This window comes from Cygnus olor, chromosome 22, assembly GCF_009769625.2.
Source record: "Cygnus olor isolate bCygOlo1 chromosome 22, bCygOlo1.pri.v2, whole genome shotgun sequence".
Lineage (NCBI taxonomy): Eukaryota > Metazoa > Chordata > Aves > Anseriformes > Anatidae > Cygnus > Cygnus olor.
Genome location: NC_049190.1, coordinates 2,559,574 through 2,579,766, shown reverse-complemented (window position 1 = coordinate 2,579,766; position 20,193 = coordinate 2,559,574). Strand labels below are relative to the sequence as shown.

At 67.8% G+C, this 20,193-nt stretch overlaps 5 protein-coding genes across 7 annotated transcripts in view; 1 reads left to right on the top strand and 4 right to left on the bottom strand.

Moving 5' to 3' along the window:
- Positions 1-1,267, bottom strand: part of CBL (Cbl proto-oncogene) — a 38,167-nt gene extending 36,900 nt beyond the window's left edge. The window contains exon 1 of the mRNA XM_040534338.1: positions 997-1,267. Within this exon, the coding sequence (XP_040390272.1) occupies positions 997-1,143 (147 nt within the window). The 5' untranslated portion in view covers positions 1,144-1,267. The remainder of the gene's footprint in view (positions 1-996) is intronic.
- A 2,056-nt stretch (positions 1,268-3,323) lies between these two features.
- Positions 3,324-20,193, top strand: part of CCDC153 (coiled-coil domain containing 153) — a 27,651-nt gene continuing 10,781 nt past the window's right edge. The window contains exons 1-5 of one of the 2 annotated variants that reach the window (XM_040534270.1): positions 3,324-3,867; positions 4,444-4,509; positions 4,735-4,854; positions 5,412-5,504; positions 5,865-6,205. In XM_040534270.1, coding sequence (XP_040390204.1) covers positions 3,801-3,867; positions 4,444-4,509; positions 4,735-4,854; positions 5,412-5,504; positions 5,865-6,205 — 687 coding nt within the window. In that variant the 5' untranslated portion in view covers positions 3,324-3,800. Of the gene's footprint in view, positions 3,868-4,443; positions 4,510-4,734; positions 4,855-5,411; positions 5,505-5,864; positions 6,206-8,180; positions 8,184-19,695; positions 19,708-20,193 lie in introns of those variants that run through there. The other variant, XR_005814238.1, reaches the window with a different exon arrangement.
- PDZD3 (PDZ domain containing 3) lies at positions 6,339-10,431 on the bottom strand. Of its 2 annotated transcripts, XM_040534265.1 has the most exons (10): positions 10,300-10,431; positions 9,349-9,376; positions 9,035-9,099; positions 8,635-8,846; positions 8,342-8,528; positions 8,114-8,250; positions 7,816-8,020; positions 7,492-7,688; positions 7,175-7,345; positions 6,339-6,966 (listed from the first exon to the last, which is right to left on the bottom strand). In XM_040534265.1, exons 1-10 carry the CDS (start codon positions 10,340-10,342, stop codon positions 6,922-6,924), a joined length of 1,290 nt encoding a protein of 429 aa, XP_040390199.1. In that variant the 5' UTR covers positions 10,343-10,431; the 3' UTR covers positions 6,339-6,921. The 2 variants fall into 2 exon arrangements, with proteins under 2 accessions (XP_040390199.1, XP_040390198.1); XM_040534264.1 differs by having other exon boundaries at positions 6,339-7,345.
- NLRX1 (NLR family member X1) lies at positions 10,105-15,753 on the bottom strand. The gene is given in 11 exon segments (XM_040534263.1): positions 10,105-10,722; positions 10,859-11,110; positions 11,214-11,300; positions 12,046-13,315; positions 13,318-13,453; positions 13,891-14,435; positions 14,438-14,506; positions 14,625-14,722; positions 14,950-15,010; positions 15,215-15,297; positions 15,655-15,753. Coding segments are annotated over 10 exon segments (2,916 nt in total). The 5' UTR covers positions 15,294-15,297; positions 15,655-15,753; the 3' UTR covers positions 10,105-10,403.
- ABCG4 (ATP binding cassette subfamily G member 4) overlaps positions 16,285-20,193 on the bottom strand; it is a 9,600-nt gene continuing 5,691 nt past the window's right edge. The window contains 3 exon segments of the mRNA XM_040534271.1: positions 16,285-19,686; positions 19,798-19,916; positions 20,025-20,183. Coding sequence (XP_040390205.1) covers positions 19,461-19,686; positions 19,798-19,916; positions 20,025-20,183 — 504 coding nt within the window. The 3' untranslated portion in view covers positions 16,285-19,460.

The window sequence follows — 20,193 nt, the reverse complement described above, 5'->3', positions numbered from 1 at the left end:
GCGGCAGCAAGGGAAGATCAGGCAAAATCCTAGGGAAAACACGTCAGAAGGTTTTTAAGTTTCTGCTCCTTTCTGGATACCTCTGCTCACATCACCGGGTCATTCCATAAATAACGTCGGGACCCCGGACAAACCAACCACTCGCCGGGATTTCCTAAAACAAAACCCTTCACCAGGCCACTAAGCCAAGGGCCATCTCTCCCCACCATCAGGCCCCGAGTTTCGCCGTCCTGCCCCCGGAACAGCCATTCCTGGCATTTTAAAGCGGAGGAGGGGAGGGGAGGGCAGGCAGATGGCCCCCAGCTCCACGGCTCCTTCTCCTCGCACAGCTACACCAGGGGCTTCCACCGAGACTTTTGGGGTTTATTAAGGAGCAGGAGCTGCGCTGAGCCCGGCCCCAGCCACACGTCCCTGGGGGCTCAGGGGACAAAGCTCTGCGCTGCCCCAAAGCAGGCTCCCAGCCTGCCCACCCAGACAGGCTGTGAGACCCCCCAGGGCACCCCCAAACTCACCTGCAGCCCCCCAGGGCCGGCCGACAGCCAGCCTCTGCCCATGGGATCATCATAGGGCGACCCCCCCACCCCAAATCACCTCCCTCCTTCCCCCCACCCCCCAAAAAAAAACCTCCTTAACCACCACCCCCAAACCTCCCCCCTCCCCCCCACCTCAAAACCTCCCTGTTCCCTCCAGACCCGGCCCTAAAACCTCTCCCTTCCTTCCCCCCACGACCCCAAAACCTACCCACACCCCAAAACCTGCCTCCTCCTTACCCCGTCACCCCAAAAACCTACCTCCCCACAACCCAAAACCTCCCCGGTCCCCCCACCATTGCTGCCCACGGGCCCAGGGACCCCATTCCCCCCCCCCCATCCCCAAAATACCCCCCAACTTCTCCCCCAAACCACCCCCCAATCCCCCATACCCCCCCCCAAACCCTCCCCAAAATACCCCCCAAACCCCCCCCAAGCCCCCCCCCAGCCCCATCCCCGGCCCCACCTTGTCCATGAGCTTCCAGCACTTCTCAACTATCTTCTTGTCCACGGCTCCGGGCTGGTGGGGGCCGAGGTGGTGGTGGTGCGGCTGGAAGGCGTCCTTCATCAGCCCGATCAGCCCCCCGGGGCCCTTCTTCAGCGGAGCCGACATGAGCGCGGCGCGGGGGCGGCTCCGGGCCTCAGGCCCCGCGGGGAAAGCGGCCGGGGAAGGGGGCGCTGCCCCGGACCGGGCCGGGCCGGGCCGGGCCGGGCCGGGCGGGCGGCAGCAGCGGGAGCCGCGGAGCCGCGGGCGGTGGCGGTGGCGGTGGCGGAGGCGGCGGCGGCAGCGGCAGCGGGGGGCGCCCGGCTCCGGCCCCTGCCCCGCCCTCCGCCCAAGTGCCGCCCTCCGCGCGAGCCACGCCCTCAACCCTCCGGCCACGCCCTCCGCCGAGCGCCGATTGGTCGTTCCACCCCCCCGCCCGCCTCGCCCCGCCCACTCGGCCGGGGAGGAGACGGCGGCTATTGGTCAGCTCCCGCGCACCGTGGCCCCCTCCCGCCGGCTCCGCGCAGGCGCGCGGGGAGGGGAGGGAGGCGCGGCGGCCATCTTTAGTGAGGGCGGGAGGGGGGCGCGGGCCGGGCGGGGCGGCGTCGCCATGGCAACGGTTCTCGCTGACAGCGGGCCGGCCTGCGGGCCTGCTCGGGCCAGGCCGCGCTGGTTTCCGTGTCTTGCAAAACAGAATTATTTCCCCTTTCTGAGAGGCAGCTTCCCTTTTCTCCACATGAAGACGTGCAGAAATCGGGAAGCGGGCGGCTGTGTTGCGGCAGGAGCTGCAACAGACCCTGCTTCTCGCCTCACAGTCACCCCTTCCACCCAGCCGTGTTGTGCTCCTGTTCCAACTCCAACAATAAAAGCTCTTCCCACGTCCCGCTCCTCGCCTCAGGGGGTGTCCCGGGGTGGGAGCAGGGCAGGGAGGCCGTGAGACCGCCCCTGAGCTGGCAGCAGCCCCTCGGAAGCTGTCCCCACGCCGCCCTCGGATCCGCTTTTTGGCCGCCCTTGCCCAGGCAGAACGCTGCTTTTGCGGAAGACAAGCGGGGCTGGGACAAACGGGGGAAAGAAAGGGGAAAGAAAACACAAAAAACAGCAAATGCTGCGGTGTGGCCAACCTCATGTGTCGAGCACAAGCACCCAGAGACAGGGGCTGCAGGCTGGAGGCAAACCCCACGGCGGAGCTCGCTGCTCTGCACCCCCCCCCGCTGCACCCAGGCACAGGGATCCCCCGGGGCCTCTGGGTGTGCAAACCCCCCCAAAAAAGAAAAAGCTGCTGTCCTGGCACACCCCCTGCCACAGCAGGGACGTGCCACGCTCCGCTGGTGCTGCTCAGCCCCTGCCGTGGCCGCAGGGCTCTGTGCTCAGGCTGTGTGCTGTCCCTCTAGCTGCCCCCACACACCGTACACCATCCTTCTTGTGCCACCGGGCTGCTCCGCGCCACCCTGGCTTCAGCAGCTTCTTTCCACCCCAGTTCTGCCCAGGACCAGGGCTGTCCATCTGCTGCTGGCTCGTGATGAGCTCCTGCACGGAGCTGCGGCATCGGATGAGCGGGACGGCAGCATCCAGCACCAGGCGCAGCAAAGTAACCCTGTATAAATCGGTTACAAAACTCCCCGTCTTGATTTTACAGCCTTTGGTAGAACTTGGTAAATATTCCTGGGACAGGCAGCTCCTTGTCTGGCTTTAATTACCTGGGCAAATTTTCCTAAGGATTATATTGACCTCAAATATGTCAACGTTTATTGAGGCCGTGTTCCTGAGGCTTTTCCCATTAGATGCTAATGGCTTCTGGCTAATAGTCAAGCCGGATTGACCACCGGAGGGTGCCCTGGCCAGCTCCAGGATACCACAAGTACCCGGGGAGAGGGCTGGGGAGGGTTACACCAGCTTAGTGGAGCCAAGCATAAAAATCACCGTGGCCCCAGTCCAAAGAGATCAGGGAGCGTGCTTGAGCAATTGCGCTCCTGCCTATCATCTGCTTCTCTGGGCATGATTCACTCCAAGTCGCGGCTGTATTTACGTGCAGGACCTCAAGCAAAGGTTGCTTTCCTTGGGGACTGTCTCCTCCCTGCGGAAGGAGGAGCTGGGCACCCTTTGGGACTGCCCTGGCGGCAGCAGGGGATGCGGTGTCCTCGCCCAGAGCCACCAGCTCCCGCCGCCCTGCCCACGCAGCGAGGTCTGCATCCCGCGGAAGAAAGCACCTACACGCTCCTAGCTATTTGGGGTTAATCGCGTCCCGAGCAGAAACAACGGCCTGAAATCCCCTCCCTTCCTTCCTCTCCTCTTTTTTATAAAGAGGGTCAAAATCCAGCCGCGGTCCCCAGGGCAGAGCTCGCGGCAGCGAGCAGCAGGGTGTGCCGGAGGGGAGAGCCAGGGCAGGAAGGGAGGAAGGCGCTGGGCTCGCCTCGGGCTGCGACCTGGGAGCGTCGCCCTCCCTGCCCCATCCCCGCGGAGCCACCAGGCTGCCGCGGGACCAGGGCTGTGGGATGCACTTGGGATGGGGGCCAGCCGAGCCGCTGGGAGCCGCGGCCAAACCCAACCGGCTCGGTGCCGGGAGCGGGGGAGGCCTCGGGACCACCCCGGCGCTGCTCTGGGTGCGTGCGGCCCACGCCTGTGTCACGGGGGAGAAATGCTCGGCTGCTGCGAGGCGGAGGCAGGCGCGGGGCCAGGCGACAACCTGCCCTCGCTGCGGACACAGTTGCTACAACAGCAGGGGTTGGCTTCAAGGCGGCTGCTGCGCCTTCAGGGACCCAGGTCCGTGCTAGCGGCGTTGCCGGAGGATGCCTCCAAAGAGCAAAGGGAAGGGGAAAAGAGGAGTGAAGCAGCAGAAAAAGAGAAGCGCAGCAGGTGAGTCTGGGGTCTTGCCTGCCTCAGGTCACCAGGGATGTAGCCCTCCAGTCCTGCCTCTGCTGCTCCCGATATGCTGATGAGAAACAGGAGGCAGCAGGGTCCCCAGGGCTCTGCGCAGCATCCTGCGCCCCGCTGCACCCTCCAGCCCATCAGGACCTGGGTGGGGAGGTTCAAACTGCCAGGCCCCAGCTTCCACAGACCTCTGAGAGTGGAAGAACACGTGGGGTGGGGTTTGGGAAGGGTTCCCAAACCTCTGTGCGCCAAGGACCCCGGCTGCTGCCCCGTCTCCACCGTGAAATGTCGGCCCTCGGTCCCGCATGAGTGTGCATCTCTCCAGGGAAGCCACTTCAAGTAAAACCGGCTACACCCTGACTCCGTGTCTGCACGAACGCAGCCCTGGCGCCAGCCTTTCCGCTGGAGGTGTGCCCCAGCCAAGCTTTCCCGGGGCGAGCATCCCGAGGCAGGCTGCCCCTGGGCCACCTGAGCCACGTGCGAGCCCTCGGTGTCCCTGGGCCGAGCCCCACCGACGGGCTGCTCCTGACTCCCTCTCTTCTTTCTCCCCTCTGGCTGCAGAAAGCCAAGCTGAAGCGACGTCCAGGAGAGCGGCACCGGAGGCTGACAGCCTGGGAGAGCACCGGGGTAAGGTTGGGAGGAGCCAGGGGCTGGGGCAAGCTTGGGAGCAGAAAAAGGGTTGGAAAAACTGGGTGCTGGACGTGGCACAGAGCAGGGCACCCAGTGCATGGAGCCCCGCGGCTCCCCGTGCTTGCACGCTGCTCCGTGGCTGTTCCAGGGGTCGGATCCCCGTGGGTCACCCCCCCGGCGGGCACACGGACCCCACGGCAGCCCCGCGCCTCTGCCCCGCAGCTCCCTGGAGGGACACGGCCCGGTGGGCGAGGGCGGACAGCGAGGGGCTCCGGCGGAGGCTGCGGGAGCTGGAGCGGGCGCTGGAGCAGGCGCGGGACGACAAGAGAGACATGCACGAAGGTGAGGGAGAGGCGGGAGGGGGCAGACACAGGGACCCACAGCTTGGGACGCCACCGAGCTTACCCCACCTCTCCCTTTGGCCCGTTGTGCTCAGCCCCATGCCGCCCCGGCGCTGGCCAGCCCCGCTCCCACCCCTGCCACCAGCGTGCGGAGGCTCCGGCCTTGCACCCAGCTGCAGAGCAGAGCACAGGGGAGACTCCCCGGGCTGCAGCAGCCACGGCCGCGCCGCTTCCTTTTAGTGCTCGAGCAGGAGCTGAGCTGAGCAGAGGTGAAAACCTCAGCCAGAGGTTTGCGGTCTTCGCCACATGCAAAAACTCCGTGCTCGTTTTCGCTCCCCCACGCTCGGCGGGGAGGCTGAGCGTTCCCCCGACAGGGCTCCCTCCTCCCCGGCCGGACACGGAGAGGGGGCACGGCCACTGCGGGTGCACCAGCCTGCAAGGGAAACCCTCAAATCCCACCTTGCTGGAGCCCCCCCCGGCCACAGGGGCTTGGTTCCCAGCTCGGGGATCGCCTGCCTGTCCCTCCTATCGTCCCCTTCTCCTCTCCGTGGCTCCCAGAAATGAGCCGGCACTACCAGGAGCTGCAGAGGCAGACGGCAGCCCACGGCCAGCGCCTGGAGGCGAAGGTGAACAGCCTGCAGGAGCAGCTCGGTACGGCCCCGGCACACTCCCCCCTTGCTGCTGGGATGGGGACGGGTTCTTTCCAGGGCACCAAAGCACATTTTTGGGGGGAGGAGCGGGAGGTGGGAGCCGTTCGCCCTGTGCTGTCTGCACAGCAGGAGCTGAAGGCAAAGCCTGACCCTGCTCCCAGCACATCCCCGAGCTTGGGAGGTGCTGACTGCAGAGGGGGGGCTGCGATCCCACCCTGACCCCGAACCCTGTGCCAGCCCAGGGGCAGGGACAGATCGGGCAGGGGCTGTGCCACGCTGCCCGCTCCCTCCCACACACCATTCATGCAGTGCCAGCCTCCTGCACCCACGTGCTCAGCGTCCCCTGTCCCCAACCCCACAGCCACCAGGCTCCAGGAGAGCCAGCGGAGCCACGAGGCTGCCACCAAGGCCCTGGCAGAGCGGGACAGGACCATCGCCCAGCTGCAGGGCAGGATGAGCGCCGTGGAGAGGGAGTACGAGCAGATCCTCCACGTGAGTGGGGACGTTTTTTGGGGTGGCTCCCCCTGGCAGCACCGTTTCCCACCCCCCCCTCACTGTCCTTTCTCCCACCAGGCCAGCCTGGACCTGGTGCTGGCCAAGCTGGCAGGGGCCAGGCAGCGCTGGGAGGAGCAGGGCACGGCCATCGCGCTGCAGCACAAGCAGCGCCTGCAGGAGTTTGGCCTCAACCCCCTGGAGATGTAGCACCCTGGGGACCCCCGGGAGGGGGTCATCAGCACGTGGAGGGCCCCCCAGCTCCACCTCCACCACCGCACCGGCTGGGCGACGGGTCCTGAGCGCCAGAGCCTCCGTTACACCACCCACGTGAACGGCGGAGTGGATTCGCGTCCTTTAATCCCACCCCAAAAGGGTGACGCAGGAACGGTGCCGTGCTGGAGGCAGATCCCACCCAGAGTTCGCAGAGGGCAGGAGCACAAGGAGATGTCCGTGCGGGGGCAGACCCGAGCCCGGCTCAGAGCTGGGGGGTTCCTCCAGTGCCCCGCGGCCTCCGCTGCTCCTTCTCCCCTTCGCCCGAGGGCCAGCCCCGGGCTGAGCCGAGCTCCAGGCTCCCCATCGCCCCGGGTCATGGCGTGAAGGGCAGTACCTCGGCTCTCCTGGGGGCAATCCAGAGCCTGGAGCTGGGCGAGGGCTCGAGTGCCGCGTCCCTAAACACTCCCGGAGGCATCGGGGCCGGCAAAGGCGCAGCTCTGCCTTCAGGTTGCCACTAATAAAAGCCTGGGGCCAGCCTCGGGCAGCGGAGGCGAGTCCGTGCGAGGTGCGATGCTGGCAGCCCCATCCCGGGCGCAGAGGCGCAGCGTCGGCCATCCCGAGCAGCTCCTCTGCTCTCCGGGGAGCCGGAACCGGGGGGCAGCAGCAGGCTGGACCTGGTGGGGCCACGGAGGCTGGGTGCTCCCGGGCCACTAGAACGCCTCGCGCAGCCGCCTCTGCTCCTCCTTGCGCGGGCTCTGCGGGGACACGGCGGGGACAAGAGGGCAGCACACGTCCACCCACCCCGCCGCGCTCCGCGGGTGGGTTTGGGGGATCTTTCTGCTCGGCCCCTGTGGCCAAGGGGCCACGCAGCCCCTTCCCACCAGCCCCACGGTGCCAGGGAAGCACCAGGAGAAGCAGGGCAGGAGGATGCCAGCCTGGGAGCAGCGCGGCGAGGCGGGTTACCTGCGTGATGGTTATGCTGTTGGCAGCAGCCACCAGCCAGGAGCCGGGTCCCTTTGGTCCCACGTCGACGTGGCAGAGCCCAGGGGAGCCGTGGGGAGAGGGCAGGGAGGGCGTGCAGGAGCCCGAGGCAGGGTCGCCGTCCTCGAGGAACAGCAGAGGGGACAGCCCCATCTGGAAGAGCCCCACAGGTTAGTTGCGCGGCTCGCGGAGCTCCACGGCAAGCCAGGAGCCCTGGAGGGACCTCACCACGCAGGTCTGGGGCTGAGATCCGCCCCATCGCCCAGCCCCACAGCACCCCAGGGGTCCCCGAAGCGTACCGAGCGGTAGAACTCGTCGCTAGCGGGGTCGATGACCAGCAGCGTCACCCGGTCCTCGTGGGCGCGGATCCTGAGCACCGTCTGCTGGTGGTCCAGCCCCTCGATGCTCTCGCCGTTCACCGCCAGCACGCGGTCCCCTTCCTTCATCCCCGCCCGCTCGGCCGGCAGCCCGGCGTCCACCTCCCACAGGAACTGGCCTGCCGCGGCGGGGACGGGGGAGGGAAGATGCTCACGGAGCCCGACACCGCTGGATCCCCAAATGCAGCTGGGAGCAGCCCCCAGAAGGGGCGCGGGGCTCGCAGCTATCCCCGATTCTCCCCTCACCTATAGCCCCCGCGCCGTAGTCGTCCTCCTTGAGCAGGAACCCGTAGCCGCCGGGGCCCTTCGCCATGTGCAGCTCGCGAGCTCTGTAGGGCAGCCAGGAGGTGTCTGCCGAGGCGGCCGGGGCCTGCAGCCCCCGCAGGCGGTAAAACTCCTCCACGGCGCTGGATGCCACCAGCAGCGTCATCTTGCTGCCGCTCTGCTTCAGCTGGAGGAGAACCACGGGGTGCTCGGCACCACGGGACGCTCGGCGCCGCGGCCGGCCCCGGTCCTGCACCCATCGTGGGAGGGCGGCACGCACCTTCCGGGCGAGCTGGGAGCGCGAGCAGCTCCTCACGCTGGCCCCGTTCAGCTCCAGGAGCCAGGAGCCCGTCGGGACCCCTGCTCGGTCCGCCGGGCCGTCCTGCCGCACCGAGAGCTGGAACATGCCCTTGGTGCCTGCGCGAGGGGAAGGAGCGGGACGGAGCGAGCGGGGCGATGCCACGGGCAGGTTTCCATCCCCGTCCCCGTCCCCGTCCCCGTCCCCTACCTTCCGGCCCCGACACGCTGAAGCCGAAGCCGCTTTTGTCCCTCTTGACGTGGCAGAGGCGCGGGCGGACGTCAGCGGGCAGCAGCTGGGCCAGGTCCCGGCCCAGGGCTTTGGCCGCTTCGTAGGAGTCGCCGTCCAGCACCGCCAGCAGCACCTGGTTCCCGCTGGCCTTGATCTTCTGCACCACCTGGACGGGGCCAGGATTTGACCCCGGAGAACGGGACCTCTCCGGCAGGGTCGGGGGGCAGCGGGGTCCCGCACCCTCTGCGCCCCCCGGGACGCTCGGGGCTTACCCGCCGGTGGTCCAGGTGGTCCACGAAGTGCCCGTTGACCTGCAGGAGCCGGTCCCCGTCCTGCAGCCCCCTGCGCTGGGCCAGCCCCCCCAGCTCCACCTGCCGCACGACGTGGCCCTGGCTGCCCAGCTCCTCGTGGAGGCAGAAGCCGAAGGTCTCCGTGCTGCCCTTGCTCAGGAGGTAGAAGCGGGGCTCCCCCGCGGCCTCGCCATCTGCGAGGGGGGCACGGACCGTGAGCGGGGGCTGCAGGGATGCTCTGTGGGACAGGGACCCCCTCCCCGGGGTGGCCCCGGGGGCCACGGGGTCTCCATTCCCCTCTGCCACACGCGCCCCGGGGTGCCCCCAGGTGCCCGGCCCCAACGCCGATGGGGGAACCCGCAGGAGAGGGGGGGGTATTTACCCGCGTCCTCAGCCAGCGACAAGGCAGGGTTGTCGATCCCATCTTTGGGGTTAAATTCAAATTTTCTGAAATGACAAAGGGCGGGAGAGGCCACGTTAGCGCAGCCCCGTCGCCTTCCCCTGCCCTCCCCAGCCCTGCCACCACGGGAGCCTGCCGGGACCACAGCTCCAGCACCATGGGGCTGCCCCTATCCCTCCCGAGCTGACGGCTCAGGGAAAAACCTTCCCAGGACCAGGAACCATGTCCCACACCGCCTCAGCACAGCCCCGTTACGGGGCCACAAGCCCCCGGCCGGGGGGGAGCTCAGCACTTACATGATGGACGTCCTGTCGCCCTCGAGCCCTGCAGGGGGAGAGGAGAGGTGAGCGCAGGAGGCAGCGAGCTGGGGGCAGACCCGCAGCACTCGGGGCTTGTCCGTGCAGGGGCTGAGCGTGCCGCGCCGGGGCAAGTGGGCTTGCAGAGTCTGAGCAGCCCCCCCGGGACTTTTGGGTGGGGGTGAGGAGGGTAACAAGACACCCAGAATTGATGGAAACCTCCCCACACACACCGCCCCAAAAGAAAACCTCCCCGCCTCTTCCAGCACAAGGACACCCCAAAACCCCTGGAGAGGGGATTCCTGCCAAGCCCCCCCCCCCCCCCCCCCACCAAAGCCCAGCTGCGTTTTCCTGGCTGCCTGCAGCTCCTTCCCGGGGCCTCCCCGGGCTCTGACGCTGCCCTGCAGAGCCTGGGACGTGCACGTGGGGCAGGGGCTGCGCGGGACGAAGCCCCGCTGCCCCGGCACGTACCTTTCATTTGCTTCATGGCTGCAGCGAATGCGAGGGGGATCAAGGTACAGGGTGAAGTGGCAGCGAGGCCAGCGTCCCCGCCTCTCCCAAGACGCCCCAGGTTTAATGGTTAAACAGCCCCGACGTCTCCCCTGCCCTCCCAGCCCCGGGGCACCGCTGGCCCTCGCCCAGCAGGGCTGGGAGCCGGGACCAGCACCCCGAGGGGCTCGGGGACAGCCCCCGGGCGTCCCAGCTTCCAGCCGCCCCCAGGGGCAGCCCACGGCGGGGAAGAGCGAGACCAGGAGACAAAGCGGAGCGCTTTAATGCCACCGAGGATTTCACAAGCAAGCCGGAGTCCTGCCCCTGCCGCGGCTCGTCTCCAGGCCGGCAGGGGCTGGGACTCTCCAAGCCCAGAAGAAGAAGTCCCGTTTGTCCCTGGGCTCCGGGCGGTTCTCCCACATTTTCAGCCTCGCCCGCGGATCAGGGCTGAGCTCCACGTACCCAGCGCCTTGGACAGCCTCAGCAGCACCCGACCGCTGGGCATCTCCCCCGGGGATAGGGGCACGGGCACCCCTGCAGCGTCTCCTCCCCGCCTGGACAGCAGCTCACAGGGTCCCCTGCTGGAGCTTCCCCAGCATCCTTTTGACCTCGCTCTCCACCCGCAGGAACTTGGCTTTCCTCCAGGGGTTGGCCGTCTGTCTCCGGCTGCTCTCCAGGTCCTGCAGGAGGAGGGCGAGGTGCTGGCGAACCCGCTCGCGGTCCCAGAAGGGCAGGTTCCTGTGCACGGTGTTGAGGATGCTGGACCAGTAGTCGGAGACGTCGGTGCCCGCCGTGAGGAAGACGAGCGCCCTGACGCCGTCCCGGTCCATGCGCAGGCTGTGCAGCTCCCGCTTGCCCTCCTCGCTGATGTCGTTGAAGTACAAACTGTGGGTCGAGAGGAGAAAAGGAGATGTTGGGGGGCAAGATACGGGGGCAGAGAGGGGTTCCAGCCCCTGCTCGCCGCCACCAGGAGGGACATCGGGTGGGCAGCTTCGCCCGCGAGCGGGCAGGCTGAACTCACTGCACTTTGTCCAGCGTGGCGTGCTTCTTGGCCACCTCCACCACGCGCAGGGCGGCCGCGTCCGTCAGGGCGTTGTAGCCCAGGTTGAGCTCCTGCAGCTGCTGGTTGTCGGCCAGGCGCCGAGCGATCTCCTCCACGCCCCGGTCCCCCAGCGCGGCGTGCAGCAGGGACAGGCGGCTCAGCGAGCGGTTCCCCGCCAGCGCCTCGGCCAGGTGCCGTGCCCCCTGCGCGCCCACCGGGTTGTTGGACAGCCTGGGAGGACACGAGGTCAGGGAGCTGCCGAGGCTGGGAAGGGGGTCCCGGAGCGGGGTGGGCAGCCGGGAGGGTTTGGGGCGGGGATGGGGGCAGTACTCACCGCAGGTCGCTCACCGCGCACTTGTCGTGCAGCAGCAGGGCGCGCAGCTCCTCGCAGGCGTCGGGGCCCAGGCTGTTGAGCTGCAGGCTGGTGCAGAGCAAAACGCGGCGGGTGCCACGGCCGAAACGCCGGCTGGAGGGGGGGGGGCCGTTCACCCCGTCCTCCCCATCACCACCCCACCTGGGCTCCCCAGCCGAAGGCCCTTGAGGTTTCCTCCCCAAAAAGGAGCACACGGCAGCCCCCCCAGCGCGGGGGCAGCGTCAGCCGACAGAGCCAGCGCCGGCAGGAGCAAGGGAGGGGAGGGGGACCCAAGCCCTGCCGGGGGGGCTGAGGGTCTCGGGGGGGGGAGCAGGACCCCACCAAGCCCTCCCCAAGCTCCAGAGGCAGGAAGCGGCGCCCAGCCCCCCTGCACAGCCGCGTCCATCTCTGCGAGCGCTGCTCGCCACCCCCTGGGCGACGGGAAGACTGCAGTGCCACAAACGGACTGCGACGGACCCCGTGTTCCCCCCTGGGGCTCCACATCCCCTGCCTGGACCCAGCGGGGCGAGCTGCGGGGCGACGCCGGGTGGCACCGAGCAACGGGATGGAGCCCGCGGGCGCCGGGCGCTGATCGCGGCCCCACGGGAGGCTGCGGTGGGACTGCAGGTCCCGGCATGCAGCGCCCGAGCCGGGCTGCACAAGAAGCAGTGCACGACGGGCGCTGTAGTCCTCGGGGACTGCTCTGAGGACAGGCAAAGCATTCCTGCCCTTCCCTGCCTGCTCCGTGCCCCGGCAGAGGCGAGGGGAGCCCAGTCCTTGAGCGCTGCCCAGGGGAAGCAGAAGAGGTACTCACTGGAGGACTTTGCACCGCAGCAGGACGGGGAAGAGGGTCCTCAAGCTGCCGGCGTCCAGGTTGCAGGAGGTGAGGTTGAGCTCGTCCACCTCGTGGCACGCCGTGCCCATGACGGACGCCAGCACGGAGCACTTGAGGGGGGTCAGCTTGACGGACGAGAGGTTGACGGTCCGGAGGGAGCGGACGGCCTCGGCCGTGAAGCGCTCGTTCTGGAACTCGTGCAGGAAGAAGAGGTAGTCCATCAGCTCCGAGGGGGGCAGCCCCTTGCGGCTGTTCCTGATGACGGTCTTCTTCATGGCCTCGGCGATCTCGAAGGCCGCCAGGTTCTTGATGGAGCAGCCCAGCTGCTCCAGGATGGCGCGGTTGCGGCGGGACAGCAGCCCCCCCATGAAGATGGGGAAGAGCTCGAAGACCTCGTCGTCGGGGGCCTCGTCGGGGTGCCGCATGGGGCCCTCCACGCCCAGGATGCTGGAGTTGATCTGGTCCAAGACGTCGTCGTTGTAGTAGTCCTCCTCTTTGAAGAGCTCCTCCGCCATGGTGCGAGCGATCGTGTCCCGGTCCTTGCCGCTCAGCCGCGAGAAGAAGCGGGGGAAGATTTTGAGCAGGTTGAAGAGCACGGGCAGGAAGCGCAGGGGCAGCACCTTGGAGACGATGCCCAGAACCACGGCGGCGTCCTCGCTCACCTTCCCGATGAGCTCCGACAGCTCCTTGCCCACCTTCTGCGCCAGGGTCTTCTTCTCGCCCAGCACCACGTAGAGGGCGGCCAGGTACTCCTGCATGGCGGGGATGGTGAAGACGAAGGTGTGCTCCTTGCCCGGCTGCACGCACGGCGTGAGGAAGAAGCGGAAGACGTCGCTGCGGAAGACCTCCAGGAGGTTGAGCTCGCTTTCGGTCTTCATCTCCACCTCGAAGCACTGCCGCAGGTCCTCCTCCGAGAAGCAGGTCTTGCGGGACGTCACCCCCTCGTGGGCCAGCTTGCCCACCGTCTTGGCCACGTACTTCATCATGGAGATGTTGGTGGGGTCGGTGCTGTCCAGCACCTCCCCGCTGAAGTTGAGCCGCAGGAAGCTGGTGTAGATGCCGGTCAGGGTCTGGCTGGGCGGCACCGTCCGGGTGAAGTAGAGGAAATGCAGCGTGGTGCACACCAGCCAGCAGTACGAGGGCAAGAAGCAGGCGGCGGCGATCTGGTTCTGGCGCTCCAGGTTCCTGGAGAGCATCTCCACCAGGTTATCCTGCTCGCCCGAGCCCTCGCCGTCCCCTCCGCCGCAGCCGGCTGGCTGAGGCGCATCTGGAAGTAGAGCTTCTGCAGGTTGGTGTCGGAGAAGCCGCAGATCTCGGCGTAGCGCCCCACGTACTTGCCAGGGATGCGGCGCACGGCGGACGGGCGCGTGGTGACGATGATGCTGGCCTGGAAGCGGAGGGCCGGGTGAGCTGGGAGGTGTTCCCTCTTAGCCAAGCTCAGCAGGACCCCAAGCCTCTGACCAGGAGCACCCGAGGGTCCGAGAAGCTGCCGCCCTAAGCGCGCTGGTTCAAAGCTTGCCCAGGCAAAGCGCACAGAAGAGCTTTCCCCATCCCCTGCTAGACATAAATTAAATCTGGAAGGGCACAGCCCAGCAGGCAGGCTCCCAGCTGCTGCCTTCTTCGTCTCACCAGGCCTCCCCAAAGACCCCCCAGAGCCAAATCAGCATGAAGCCACCTCGGGGAGTCCCTCCAGGGGCGGAGGCTGCCCCTTGACTCACAGCCAAGCTGAACAAGGAGCAATGCACACGAGAGCCCAGCCTGAAGCACCCCCGGGCTCTCCCCCAGCTTTCCTGCAGCACGGAGGAGCTGGAGGGGGACACTGACCTCTGGCAGGAGGTACTTTCGCAGCAGGTTGACCACGATGGCAGAGGGAGCTATGGGCTCGCTGGGGTCGCAGCACAGCTCCGTGCCAGCCAGCCGAAAGTCCAAGTTGAGGCGCTCCAGGCCGTTGAGGATGAAAAGCACCCTGAGGTTGGAAGTGCCCAGAATGGGCGCCACGTCCCGGAGGTGCTGGTACTTCTTGGTGACGAGGCGCCGCAGGGAGATGGGGACGTGGCTGTGGGACAGGTCCTCGCAGGAGAAGGGGATGACCAGCTCGAAGCGGGGCAGGAGACCGTGGCACCAGTCCACCACCATCTTCTTGATGAGGGTGCTCTTCCCCGTGCCCACGGTGCCGTACAGCACCACGTTCTTCACCTGCCGCCCGCAGGCATCCACGTCGAAGAGGTTCTGGAGGCTGATCACCTGCCTGGAGGACCGCTGGAGCTGGTGCTGGATGGTCAGCTCGGGAGAGGGCTTCAGGATCTGCTCCAGGGAGCTCTCCCGGATCACCGGGTCCACGTGGACCGCGTCCAGCGAGAAGGAAGGCCGAACTGCCGCTCCTCGTTGGGCTGGTTGCTGAACCACGCAGCCAGGCTCTTCTGGTGCTTCTTGATGGCATCTGGGAGAGAAAGGCGTTGGCAAGAGGAGGGCTTCTCGCTAGCAGGGACCACGCACAGCCCAGGAGGGCAGCAGCTCTGCAGGACCCCCCGTCCCCCTCCACGAGGCCGCACGCTCACCAGAAGAGGCCACGGTCCTCAGGTGGTCCAGGCCGTGGCGGGAGGAGCTGCGCTGGGCTGGGGGCCCCTGGGAGCCTCCTTGGTGGCGAACACAGCTCCTGGGACAGGAGGAGAGCGTCGGGAGGGCAGGGGCTGGCAGCCCCGAGGGGCAGCGTGGGCAGGTGACGAGGGAGGGACGAGGAACCCAGGGACCCCACGGGGCTGGGCGAGGCAGAGAGGCTGGGCTGAACTGGGGAGGGGCAGGGGGCGGTTTCCAGGTGGGGGCAAAGCAGCGCGTGCCTGGGGAGCCCCGACGCTCTGGGGGCACCCATGCGTGGTGCTGTACCTGGGCAGGGAGCTGCTGTCCCCGCTGAGGATCTTCCCGTGGAAGGAGCCGCCGGCAGCGCCTGCGGGGACACAACGTGCTTTGGGGTCGTGGACAGCGCCCCCCAGCCCCACAGGGCTCACAGCACCCCGCTCACCGCCTTGGCACCCCGCGGGGGTGCCCCCACGGACCCCGCTGTGTGGCCGGGGTGGGCGTCCGGGGGGACGAGGCGACCCCAGGAGCGGGACGGATTTGGGGTCACAGCCCCAGAGCAGCAGGGGCTCACCTGGCAGCGAAGCAGCTCGCACGTACGGCCCCAGCCGGGCCCAGGGCAGGCAGCCCCGTCCCTGCACGGCCCGGGACATCCTCTGCGGGAAGAGAAGGGTCAGGCGGCGAGGTGAGATGGGTGCTGGGCAGGGCAGCCCCCCCCGGGCCCCCTCCCCACCGCTGCTCCTGCCACCTCCCGGCCCTGCAGCCGGCAGTCACTTGCCCGGGCTCAGCCCTAACAGCGTGGCAACACCCGGAGGAGTGGGGGGGGGGGGGGGGGGCTTGCTCCTCCCCGGACCCCCCCGCTGGGCTTTTCAGAGCTTTCCCATTAAAACCCCAAAAAGCCCCGCTCCCGCTGCCCGTCACCCGCCGCGGACAAGAGGCTCAGCAGCTCCCCCCCCCAAACCCCAACCCCGACCCCCGGGACCCCCCCGAGGACATCCCCCCCCCCCGCCCCCGCGCTGTCACCTCCCGCGGGGCTCCCCCCGGGACCCCCCGACGGCTGCCCCGGCTCGGGAAGGGCTCGGCGGAGGGCGGCGGGGACTTCCTGCGGCCCGGCCCCCCCCCCCGGCCCGCCCCGTTCCGCCCCTGTCCCCCCCCCCGGCCCGCCCCTGTCCCCGCCCGGCCACCGGGAGCAGCGCCGGGGGGAGCGCGCCCCCGCCCGGAGCCGGGGATGCGTCGGGGACGGGGCTCACCGCGGGGACCGGGGGGGGGTTTGGAGGGGATTTGGGGGGTCCGGAGGGTGCTGGGGGGGTTCAGAGGGTGCTGGGGGGGGGTCCGGGGGCGGCTGCAGGACGAGCTTGTGCAGGGTTGTGCAACGCACGCGTGTACGGGCACGCGGCCTGACGCGGTCCCGCAGGGTGCGGAGCTGCTCCAGCACCCCATAACGTGCTGGAAAATCCCAGAAAACACCCAGAAAATCCCAGCCTGCCCCCCCCCCCCCCCCGTGGCTGTACTCGCATCCCAAATGTCCCCCCAGAGCCTATAGGGGTGTGGGTGCCCCCCCCCCCCCCCCCAGCACCCATGGGCCACCCGTCCCCACGCCGTACGCAGAGGGGGGGAGGCAGCCCTACAAATACACCATAAATACACTATAAATATAGGTTTTATTGATGTGTGAAACCCCACGAGTACAGCTGGCAGCCCCCGAACACCGACACACGCCGCGACGCCTCCGCCTGCTCCACGGCCCTCCGGACACTGCTGAGCACCGCTGGGACCCCGGCACACGCTGTCCCCACGGGACCCTCACCTGCAGCAGCCCCCCCCACTCCCCCCAGAGCCCCGGGGGCTCGCTCCCCCTCGCCTGGGTCCGGCCAGGCCACTGTAGGGGTAGCAATGCCCCGGCCCCGCTGCGCAGCCTCCCCCTGGCGAGGCGGCAGGAGCTGGGCAAACACCCCCTGCGCCCACCTCCCTTGGCCTCCGAGCTGCTGCCTCCACGCTTTTCTGGCGAATGGCCCCAGGGGGCACGGATTAAAGCTGCCCCCCCCCCCCCTTACCAACACGGCACGGCAAAGGCTGGAAAAGCAGCGGGGTGCTCCGTGGTGGAGGCTGGGAGGGAAGGTGGGCACGCAGAGCGAGAACGAAACACGTTTATTGCCTGATCGGGGAGGGGGCGAGACCCTCCCTGCGCTCCCGCTGCCCCCTCCAGCAAACCCAAAGGGATGAGGGGGTGCGCTGCTCCTGTGAGTGTGCCAAAGGGGCCTGGCCACGGGTGGAGGCGAGGGGCCGGATCCCTGCGCCCCTGCCTTGGGGTTGACGGAGCCAGGGGAAGGAGCTGAAGCAGGTTTAGAGGGGGTGGAGTGCAACCGGCGCTCCCCAGGAGCCAGAGCCACAGCCGGATCCGCGTCCTTGTCCCTTCAAAGTGCACGGCAGGGGCAGGGAGGGTGCAGGAGGGAGAGGAGGCGTGGGGGAAGAAGCCTGCTCTTCTCCATCACGCTCCTCGCGATTATCCAGCCGCGTTCCCTGTGGGGATGCCCACAGATGCAGAAGCACCCCCAGTCCCGTACCCCTGCTCTCATAAAGTGCATCCTTGCTGCTGCGTGCCCCCCACAGCGCCCAGGACAAGCCAAGACCCAGCTCAGGGACCCCATCCCCACACCCCAAACCCCCCGGCAGAGCCGTTCTCCAGCTGCAGAGCTCACCCCAGCGCTTGTCCTGCTCACCCTGGTCCCCAGGCTGCGAGCAGCAGGAGGCAGGGCCCACATCAAGCTGCTCCATCAGCACCTCCTGCCGCCTCGGTATCCACACCCAGGGGAAAAGCCCCAGCCCAGCAGCACGCACCCCGTGCTGGGCAAGGCTGAACAAGCCCCAAAAGCAGGGCAGAAGCGGGCAGCGGTCCAAGAGCCCCCCAGAGAGTGAAATGGAGGTGGGTGACAGCCCTGCAGCTCCGCCACCCCCTGGTGATGGCGCAGACGTGGGGACGGGTCCCCCTCCCCATGCCCCCGGGTTCGCAGCATCGTGTCCAGGAGGCAGCAGCGCTCCAAGCCTGTGCAGCTTCACCGCAGGACGTGGCACGGGTCAGGGGTGAAGGAGGATCCAGGAACCGAGGGGAATTTCAGGAGGGACAGCTATAAGTCAGCCGAGAGCCCTTGGGGAAAACCCCAATGCTCAGCAGGGGAAGGGCACCGGGGCACGTCCTGCCGCCAGCCCCTCGTGCAGGAGAGCCCCCGTGGCTACGAGCTCCTCGTGTCTGTGCTGTCCAGGCAGGGGAAACCCAGCCCTGCCGCATGCCCATCTGCATCTGCCATCCATCCGCCCGCTGCCAGCTGGCCCCCGCGGTGCGGAGCAGTCCCAGCACGAGCCAAGAAAAGCGAAGCAGAGCCTCGAGGATATTGCTGAAGTCCGTCCTTCGCTCGGCGGTGCCCCGCTGCTCGGAGCGTGCCGGCAGCAGCCTGGCACAGCCTGCGCTTGGAGCCAGGGCCGAGCTGTGCCCTCCCGTGTCTGTGCCCACCAGAAAGCAGCGGGTTGCTGGTGGCATCAGCGCAGCCCCGTGTCCTGGCGCCAGCACAGCAGTGTGCGCGCCCCGGCCTCAGCTCCGTTCCTTCGGACAGGCAGCGAGGTGCCCGAATGCCTTCCCTCCGTGAGGGGTGACTTCGGTGGAGCCGCCAGGGACCCTTGCCAAAAGGGACCTCATCCGGACACCAGTGCCCAAGTGCAAAGCTGTTCCCGGCACCAGGCGCACCCGACGCGCACAAACCGCTCCAAGACCTCACCTGCTTTCCAGCCCCGGTGCTGCTGGGACCCGTTTCTGTGCGCTCCTACCCCGGGAGGGTCCCGCTGCGACGGGGCCGTGTCCCATCGCCTCCTCGCGGGCAGCACGCAGGCGGTGCTGAGCAGTGCTGTCCTCCCCGTCCTGCTGAGACGGCCGCAGTGGTGCCAGGGAAGGAGAGGAGGGAGGCACAAGGGAAGGGCTCGGGGCCAGCCCCAGCAACAGAGCTCCAGCGACGGCACGGTGGGGACCCAAATCCTCCGTGCGGGGTTTGGTGGGACCGGTCACTTCTCTCCATGTTGGTTGCTTTTATCCTCTTGGCTCGGATCCCAGAGACAACAGGGACCAAACACAAGGCTGTCTGAGGTCTGAGAGCCCTGTCCCAATCCTACAGACCCTACCAGGTCCCCAGGTCTGCAGATCCCTCTGAGGATGGACCCAAGCAGCGGCACGAGAGAGCCCCAGCTTCTCTGCCTGCTGACTCCCCTTCCTCTCCATGCAGGCTGGAAGCAGCGAGGGTTAAAATAAAAATTAAAAAAAAGAGGAAAAAAATAAAAAGAGGGGGATCTAGGCCGAAAGGAAAAGGGGATGCAGCAATCTCTGTGGCTACGGCGGCAGGAAACACGAAAGCCTTGTGCAACTGGGCCTGTTGAATATTCGGGCTCCTCTCCATGCTGATGCACGTGCTGCCGGCCTGGTGCTCCGGGGGCTCGTGATGGCTCTGCGGGTGTCCCCTCCTGGCACGGAGCAGCCCCCCTTGGCCCCGTGGGACCGTCCCCGGTGCCCCTCGGAGAGGGGCAGGGCGGCCGGAGGGGCCCCAAGCTCCGTGGGTCCGACAGTCCCCAGGGGAATGAGGGTGGCAGGCGCCAGGGCTGTACAAAACTTTTGCGATGAAGAGTGCGTGGAAAGGTTAAAACAGTTCCGAGATGTCTCAAAACCCTTCTCGACTGAGCCAGGCCTGGCTGGCACCCACCGACGCGGCCCGGGGCGCCGGGTCCAGCTGTGTCTGTCCCCAGGCCAGGCCCGGGAGCGGCACCGGGGACCCGCGGCCCCTTTATCTCTCCGACTTGACCTTGTACCTGAGCACCAGGTAAGCCAGGAGCCGCAGGATGACGAAGAAGATGCCCAGGATGAGGAAGTCCAGGTAGAGCTTGGCCTCCTCCACGTCCAGCTCCTGCAGGATCTTGATGGGCTTTTGGAACGGGCAGAAGTCCTCGAGGCACTCCAGGTCCTCGCGCTCCATGGCGTAGATGGTGAGGATGACGCCCTCGAAGCCGTACCTGGGGCAGAGCACACCCCACGTCACCTCGTGTCACCATGTGCCCCTGTTCCCCCCGCCCCCCCCCCAGCACCACGGGGGGGCAGCTCCCGGCCACAGCGCTGGGTCCCACCTGACGTAGGAGACGTAGGAGCTCCACTGCAGGTAGGTGGGGATGGTCTTGAAGCTGACGAAGAAGCCCGAGAAGAGCAGGACGGGGATGGCGGTGACGGGGCCCACGAAGGTGGCCACCTGGGGCACAGCCCGCTGGGTGCCGCCCACCTACGGGTCCCCAAACCTGCTCGTGGGACCCCCTGCGACCTCCCCCCACGCCCCAGGTAAAGCCAACCCCCGCCTGACCTGCAGCGAGGTGGAGGCAGCTCCGATGAGGAGCCCGAGGGACTGAGCCACCAGGGCCGTGGCGGTGGCCAGGGCGGAGAAGAGGAGGAAGCGCGTGGCTTCGGGGGGCTGGCCCGTCATCCAGTAGACGATGCTGCAGTAGGCGATGGGGCAGATCACCTGCGGCGGG